Below are 8,643 nucleotides of genomic sequence, written 5' to 3' on the forward strand. Positions count from 1 at the left end.
GAAAAAAAATAATTATATATAAATAATTTTACATTCATTTTATTAGTATTGATATATTAAAAAAGTATGTCTGTATTTTTTAAATTTATCATAAAAAGCATATTAATCAGAGTTTAATAAATTTTATTCCTCTCCTGTCAATTTCCCCAAATTCGGAGGGATAAGTTTGGAGGGGTCCTCCCAATTTTTTAAACCAAATAAGGGAAGGGGGCTAAAATTCCTCCCCTTTTCCTCCATCCCTTCCAATCAAACATCCTCTTAAAATTTGAATGGCTCAACCGTAATACGCCAAGTCGCTGATTCGGTACGTTCCAAATTTTATTTAACAAAAAAAAGAAAAACAAATAATCAGCTACTCCATAATAATTTCGTGTTTCCTTGTCAGTGGTCTCTTGATTCAAACTATTCGATTCAAAGCACGGGGGATACACCATTTGAGCTCACACTCCAATAGCAACGCCTTCTCTGCCCCCAACTCCAAATCAACGAAAATTTAATTAATGTTTTCCAGAAGCGACGCTCAATTTCGCCCCAAGCACTGAATACACCCGTAAAGTCTTTCCGTCTGCCATCCAATAACTGATTGGAAATTTGGGACCTGTTTGTTTTTTATTTTTAAAAATTATTTTTTTGTTTTTAAAATAAAAAATTAAATATTTATTTAAATAAATGTTTTTCATTTAGTTATTTTTTAAAAAAATAGAAATAATTATAAGTTGTTTTGGTTTTACTTTTCTTGTTTTTAAATTACACTAAATTTAATTATTGAAATTATAATTATTTTGATCAATTTTTATTATTAATCACCATCATTAACTGTCTATAATCATAACTATTAGTCTATTTTTTAATTATAAAATTATTTTTAATTGACAAAACCAAACAGATTTTTATTTTTTATTTTTAAAATAATTTTAAAAATTATAGTATAAAATAGTTTTTAAAAATAGAAAATGAGAACAGAAACCAAACATGCCCTTGATATCTCTGCTTTAAATTTGAATGACCAACCCACGTCGTTCGGTTGGACCAATTTGGGATGCTCAAAATTTTATTTAATTAATAACAAGGAAATTAAATATTAAAAATAGATAATAACAATAGCGTTTCCTTATTAATTAGTACTCTTTTAATCCAAACATTAATTACCCGCACCGTTTCGCGATAATAGGTTTTCTATCTTTATAAGTATAAAGTTAAGAGCACACATTAAATGAAGATTAAAGTATACGTTTAATCTTTTAATTTTACATAATATTTTATTTCAATCTTTTAATTTTATGAAGTGTTTTTTTAATCTTTTAATCCCAACACTCTTAATTTTATCCCAATAAATTTTTATATTGGACTTTCAAATATCAACAAACATTCTCAAATATTAATATATTAAGTTTAATTTTTTTAAATAATAATGATTGACACAAAAAATAATCATTTAAAATTAATAATGTTAGGGTTAAATAAATAAAAAAAATACGTTACAAAATTAAAAAGACTAAATTAAAATCTTATACAAAATTAAAAGACTAAAAGTATACTTTAAATTAGAATAAAAAAATGAAACCTAGCTATCATGAATTGTTTTGTAAGAATATATAAAATAAAATTCACATGAAGCTACATTTTTAGAAGAATTTTTCTATCTTAAATACAATGCATATGGAAAATTATTTATTATAATTTTTAAATTTTAGTCCTATTACAAATTTAATTTTATAACCCATTATATTATTTTCATAAAGTAATTGAGAGTTTTATAACATGAGAGAAGGGAGTACAGGAGTAAGCATTCAAGTTTCATGAAAGAGATGGAAGAAAATGCGTGGGTAATAATGAAGAGGTCCCAAAGGCGGAATAGGAAGAATGGAATGGAAAGTAGAGGAATGAGGGAGGCAGCTAAAAAAGAGAGAAAGCAGCTGCCAGTCAAACGCCACCTAACCAGATTACGGGCCGTTGGGTGAGCACGAGACAACACTCCAGGTCCCTGCCTTCTGTCACACTATCACTGAATATATATATATAAATACAAGCATATAGCACTGCCCAACGACAGAGGCCCCGCACTCTGAACAATTTTGATTCCTTTAACCCTGTCACTGTCATCATCCACTCTTCAGTTATCGTCCTCAGTCCTTCAATCCATTTGATTATTCTCTCCCCTTTTATCTCTTTCCCCTTTATTATTCCTCTCCTCCATTCCCACTGACACAAACTCACTCATGGGTTCAGTGTCGGGGATCGTTTGTGTCACCGGGGCATCCGGCTTCATTGGTTCATGGCTTGTCATGCGACTCCTCGAGCGCGGCTACGCTGTTCGAGCCACCGTGCGAGACCCTGGTTCCGTTCCTAGCTCCCCACTTTCACCATCGTTGTCATTCAATGATCATTCATATATTGATTCATTTGATTCGCAGCTAACATGAAGAAGGTGAAGCATTTGTTGCAGCTGCCAAAAGCCGACACGCACCTGACTCTGTGGAAGGCCGATCTCGCCCTCGAGGGAAGTTTCGACGACGCCATCAATGGCTGCGCTGCAGTTTTCCATGTCGCCACCCCTATGGATTTCGAATCCAAGGATCCTGAGGTATGTTTATGCTCCTCTCTCTCTCTCTCTCTATATATATATGTATGTATGTATGTATTACACAAAGACACGATGCTATACTCTATAGGCCTGTTTCGCATGTGTTGCATGATGTGTGAAAAATAAGAAAAAATGATAATAAAATTTTTTTAAAATATATAAATGATAATTTAATTTTTTAAAATGTTATATTCTAAAATTTTTAAAATTTTTTTTATCATTACTAAATTTATATAAATTATTCGATTACTCTTATTAAAAATAAATGATTCATAAGTTTTATTTAAATATTCACAACTTTTTTTTTATTTCATAACAATGTAACAGTAAATAAAAAATTTAACATGTGAAGTTGTGATTTGCTGTTGCATTATTACGAGTATAAGAAAAAAAATTGTAAATATTTAAACAAAATTTATAAATTACTTATCTTTAACAAAGATAATTTAATAATTTAAATAAATTTATTAATGATTGAAAAGTCGATAAAGATTTTAAAAAAATTATAATATTTTGAGAGATTAAATTATCATTTATATATTTTAAAGAGGTTTTATTATCATTCTTTCAAAAATAAATCGTATTGTTCATAATTTATGAGACACATTTTCTATAAATTTTATTTCATAGATACACACACTAGTATTTTGATATTTTGATTGGACAAAGGGGCCTAAAAAAAAAAGCCCACCCAGTTATCTGTTTGCTGTAACATACCATCGATAATGTGTGACTTTATTTATCATTTCTATGTGATTATTGATTTTGTTACATAATTAATTTTTTGGATTAAATTCATATTGTTTTTTGACATTAAAACTCTAAATCCGTCTTGGTATGGAATTTAATTTGTTTAACTAGCTAATTAAGGCTAGATTTAAACTTAATAATTAGAGTTGATATCAGTTTTGAAATTAAAAGTCAGCAAAAATGAGTATCGTAACGTATCATATCATATCATTTCTTTAAATGCGATTGAAATAGCACGTTCAAAATGTGAGATAGCTTGAGAATTTCTCAATTTATAAAGTGCTCGTTTGATTTCATGACGAAGTTCTGTCCTTTTCAATATAAAAAAGCAAACATAGTCGAATGACGTTCTCATTTAATTGAGGTTGATCTTTAGAAATTTAAATTTACTCCCAACAAGAGTGGAATAGAAGATATAAAGAAAAGTTTGGATATGGACAAATTAAAGAGAAGACATAGTGTTGAATGTACAATATTATTCCAAACCTTCAAACACTTCGACGTTGCCGAAAAAAGTTTTTTTAAAAAAAAAAACGAAGGAAAAAAAATAAGACAAAACTCGAGATAAATTAAACAAAGAATAAGAATTATATATTATGAGTAGAATTTTGCGATGTACTGTGTTATGTTTTTTGTAATTAGTCCGAGCAGGGGCAGGGACGTGGCTCAGCCAATCCACTTCCCAAAAAAATAATAATAATAATAATAGAGAAAAAATAGCTTGAACTTGAAGTTCGGTGCTAATCCACCATTTCTCCACGATGGCGGTATGTAAATAAAAGCCCCCCCGCAAAAATTCACGTGGGTCCTACTATAGTAATAATAGCATTCAAGAGTTGGCCGTACTTAACTGACCTGCTGGTCAAACATCTTCATATTACATGGTAAAACAACTTGAATTTGATTGGGAACATTGTAGAACGAAGTGATAAAACCAACTATCAATGGTTTACTGGATATCATGAAAGCATGCCTGAAGTCCAAAACTGTGAGAAGATTGATATTCACATCCTCTGCCGGGACTGTCAATGTCATAGAGCACCAAAAACCTGTGTTCGACGAGACATGCTGGAGTGATGTCGAGTACTGTCGCAGAGTAAAGATGACTGGTTGGGTTAGTTCTTTCTCCCCCCCCCCCCCAACTCTCTCTCTCTACACCTTGCACTTGTTCTTGTCTTACCTGTCGGACACATGCATCTGAGAGACATATCAGTAATCTCGTACATCTCCAAAACTAAATATTTTGCAGATGTATTTTGTTTCAAAGACGTTGGCAGAGCAAGAGGCATGGAAATTTGCCGAACAGCATAACATGGATTTCATCACTGTAATTCCTCCCCTTGTGGTTGGTCCCTTTCTTATGGATTCAATGCCTCCCAGTCTTATTACTGCTCTTTCCCCCATCACTGGTGCGTTACGCTGTTATTTTGTCTCTGTTAACTTCAACTTTGCTCTCACTTAATTTATCATATGCACTGTGATTTAAAGTATTCTAATTGCAGGGAATGAAGCGCATTATTCAATCATAAAGCAAGGCCAATTTGTTCACTTGGATGATCTCTGCATGGGTCACATATTCTTGTTAGAGCATCCTGAAGCAGAAGGAAGATACATCTGCTCTTCCCATGATGCCACCATTCATGACATTGCAAGAATGCTTGATCAAAAATACCCGGAGTGCAATGTCCCCATCAAGTACATCCACTCTTCCCCCTCTCTCCCTTTATGTTTACTTCATATATAGCGCAGGACTAATTGTTGTAAACATACATGATTCGTGATGTTGTTTATATAGGTTTGAGAATATTCCAGATGACTTGGAGATTGTGCACTTTTCTTCCAAGAAGATTAAAGACTTGGGATTCCAATTTAAATACAGCTTAGAGGACATGTTCACCGGAGCTGTTGATGCCTGCAGAGAGAAAGGGCTTCTTCCCAAGTCAACAGAAACTCGTGTTAATGGCACCACTGATCAGAAATGAAAGTAACAAATGTGCTCGTTTTCGCCATTGTCTTGGCTCTTGTGTTTAGTTTTTGGTATTTTAAATTTTGGATTGGGATATATGAGTGCTGGAAATAAGAATTGGTTGGGAAATGATGAAGTTGCCTTTCGGGAGGACATTTAATACTCTCGTCTAAAGCTTGGATTTATTTTCCATTATTCAATTCAAGTTTGTATGTTTCGCTCACTCAGTTTTAATCTAAGGAGGTTTTCTTAGCTCTGTTGATATCTCTATGCATGAAATGATAAATTCGATTTTGAATTCGAATGTCGACTCTGTGTGTGTGTGTGAATCTGATCATGCCTGCAGAGGGGAATGAAGCACAAGTGTACGACACACATGGAAATTATAGGCTCAAGCAAGCAGAGCGATTTGAATTAAAACTTACATTTATAAGGAAGAATAAGCAATTTGGCAAAGTCTCGAGATAAAGGTCAATGGCACCTGAGCAAGAGTAACGAAAGGTCGTCACTGAACAGTGCCAACAAGAACGTGTTGGAAAAAAAAGATGGCGGTGAGGCATCACAGAGAACACACATAAAGCTTTGTTTTAAGCTAACCAGTGACCGCCATTGTCGATCTCCGCTCTTCGTCTTCAGCAAGGACCCCATCCTCCGTACACCAAAACAATAGCATTTGGATTTAGGACTTACATCCTAACCAACTTCAAGCCTAACCTAGTTGATTTATCAAATAAATTTAGGTCATATTCAAGTATATTTTGTTAAATAAATTAGATTTATCCTTTTAAAGCCTAACTTAGGAGCCAAACAGACCAGCTTATTCTCTCTCTCTTACACACACACATATTGTGTAATATATTACATTAGTTTCACCATTTAATTTTTAATTAATATATTTTTTTATTTCTAATTATGTTTTCAATTGAATTGGACTTATGTATTTATTTTAATGCTATTGCTTTACTATTGTATTATAGTTGATAAGTCTTTTTAATTATTATATATTGTAATTGATAAATTAAATTATATATTATATACTAATAGTTTTAAAGTATACTTGAGATGTTTAAAATTAAAATGCGACTTTTAAATTGGTTGTCAGGCCACATCAGGCTCAAACAGTGAAAAAAACATTATATGGACTTAAAGTCAAGCTAAAACCTCTAACTTATCATATAAGTTCGGGCCTATTTAATCAAAATCTAACTCAACTTAACATATTTTTACTTTTATTGCATTTATCAACTTTGTAATTTTGCAGGCTGAGCGCCGGCTTTGATAGCAAGATAGAATCCATTATTTGAACAAAACCATGGTTTTGCTAAAAAAACCTGAACACCCTCCATTTCTCTAGAATCAATTATTAGAAGTAAAACTCTGTTTTTATAAGCTGTATGAAGTAACTTATCAGTTTCAATTTTACTGTAACCTTCATTTATTATTCGTCAAAAATATCAGCTGCCTAAATATACCCCTGCGCGTTCTTGTGTCTTTCATTTCTTTGTTCAATTTGTTCAATCTTATATTCTTCCTCAGCTCGCCTGTTTACTGTCAATCTTTGGATCCATAAGTTTATGAATTAGCTAGGCTTGTGAATAGTTTTTATGTTTCTATAATTAATTTCTTATTTCAAAAGAAACTCCGATTACTCTTCAATTAAAATAAATTAGAATAACACGTTTGTTAATTGACTGCGGCAGAAGAAAATTTGTATACGCATGCTTTACATAAATTAAGCATCATGAGTCCATATATGTAGAGTAATACGGATCACAAAACTCACACAAAGATTATTTCCATAATATAAATTTATTTAAACTTAGATATATTGATTTAGTCTTTACATTGATTAAATTATTAATTTCACTTTTCCTATGACAAAAACATTTAATAATATTATATACAATTTCATTATTATTTATACTTCAAAAAACAATATAATGTCTTTTATGGCAATTTACTAATTTACACATTTAAAATTGTTTTTGACTAGAGTTATCCAAACATATTTAATTTTATCAATTTCATCTAAACACAATCATATTATAACATAATTAATTGTAATCAGAATAAATTATATTAATCAATTTTTTTATAATCAACTATATTTAATTAAAATCCAAATACAACCTTTGCTGGTAACAATTGCTGATGTGATACATGTGACCCCACTATAGACGATAGCCTCCAGGATGTGTCTGCCATCGATTTATTCTTTTGTTGGCCAAAATATGACATGTCAAATTAAATAAATCCCTTGACATATATAAATAAGTCATTATAAACTAATAATTAATCAATAGTAAAAAATTGCATGCAGTTTGAAATAAAAACATTACCGTGAAAATAATATTTATAAGTAAATTATTTATATTTAAATTTTATTTCCCACATAGTTTTAAGCATTATTAAAAAATTATACAAAGAACGAAACAATGCAAAAAAAAGCCATTCATATAATAAAAAAATAATAAAGCACAAAAACTTACTATTTAGATGTAATTTGAAATTTTGAATTATTTATCCATGATCTGAAATTTAATGAATTATTTATGTATCTCAATAATTTCATTACTCCTTCTAGTCCTATACATTAGTTACCTCCTAGGCTACTAGAATAGTTTAACGATCTTATGCACCAGTCACCTCGTTTAGAAAGATAGAGAATTATTAGTTTTTTTTTTTGAAAATCATCATCATTTTTTAGTTACGTAATGCATTCCTACAATTAATAGTCATGAGATTAATCACTCAAAAAATTTAAATTTCATTTAAAGAGTTATTCTTTTTCAAAAAAATTTTTATATACACCTTCAAAAATTAAACCCTAAAATAATATTTAAAAGGCTCATATCATTACCATATTTGCCATGCCCATTTAGTCATTTCATGCTTTTAAAATTCTATAGAATTTATTTTTAAAAATACTTTTAAACAGGGATTAAATTAGGAAGTCATTTCATTTTAATTGCTGTTTGCCAAACTGTCAATTAAACCCCACCAAGAAAAAAGAAGAAGGGGGGGCCACCCGGCCACGTGGCCGAATGCTGGTAGCCAGAAAGGAATCAGGGATCTCTTTTTTTTGTTGTCCTCTCTTTCCCTCCACTTCTCCCACCTCTATCATTCAAATTTTTTTATTAAACAATTTTTTTAAATAAAAAAATTAATGAATGATGGGGATGAAGGAAGTAGAGAAAAATAGAAAAAAAAAAAGTGAAGAGACCCCACTTTCACCGGAAAGAATCAGAAAATAATAGAAAAATGACAACACATGCACTGATGCACATCCCGGATGCTAATGCTTGTGAGTAGTGAGGCATGTTGTAAAGGCGCCAAGTTCTTT

General features: G+C 31.0%; 1 protein-coding gene across 2 annotated transcripts; it reads left to right on the forward strand.

The window, feature by feature from the left end:
* The first annotated feature begins 2,042 nt into the window (after nucleotides 1-2,042).
* LOC129303088 (dihydroflavonol 4-reductase-like) lies at nucleotides 2,043-5,552 on the forward strand. 2 transcript variants are annotated; one of them, XM_054942110.1, is made up of 6 exons: nucleotides 2,043-2,337; nucleotides 2,415-2,584; nucleotides 4,254-4,448; nucleotides 4,584-4,743; nucleotides 4,837-5,029; nucleotides 5,130-5,552. In XM_054942110.1, exons 1-6 carry the CDS (start codon nucleotides 2,220-2,222, stop codon nucleotides 5,314-5,316), a joined length of 1,023 nt encoding a protein of 340 aa, XP_054798085.1. In that variant the 5' UTR covers nucleotides 2,043-2,219; the 3' UTR covers nucleotides 5,317-5,552. The 2 variants fall into 2 exon arrangements, with proteins under 2 accessions (XP_054798085.1, XP_054798086.1); XM_054942111.1 differs by lacking the exon at nucleotides 4,254-4,448.
* The last annotated feature ends 3,091 nt before the right edge of the window (nucleotides 5,553-8,643 follow it).

This window comes from Prosopis cineraria, unplaced genomic scaffold (genome assembly GCF_029017545.1).
Source record: "Prosopis cineraria cultivar Desert tree isolate PC_DT_omini unplaced genomic scaffold, ASM2901754v1 PC2, whole genome shotgun sequence".
Lineage (NCBI taxonomy): Eukaryota > Viridiplantae > Streptophyta > Magnoliopsida > Fabales > Fabaceae > Prosopis > Prosopis cineraria.

Excerpts from the sequence above, each read along its gene's own strand:
- LOC129303088 (XM_054942110.1), top strand. The coding sequence starts at position 2,220 with ATGGGTTCAGTGTCGGGGATCGTTTGTGTCACCGGGGCATCCGGCTTC. Across the intron at positions 2,585-4,253 it reads TCGAATCCAAGGATCCTGAG|AACGAAGTGATAAAACCAAC; the intron begins GTATGTTTATGC and ends GGAACATTGTAG. Across the intron at positions 4,744-4,836 it reads TGCTCTTTCCCCCATCACTG|GGAATGAAGCGCATTATTCA; the intron begins GTGCGTTACGCT and ends TTCTAATTGCAG.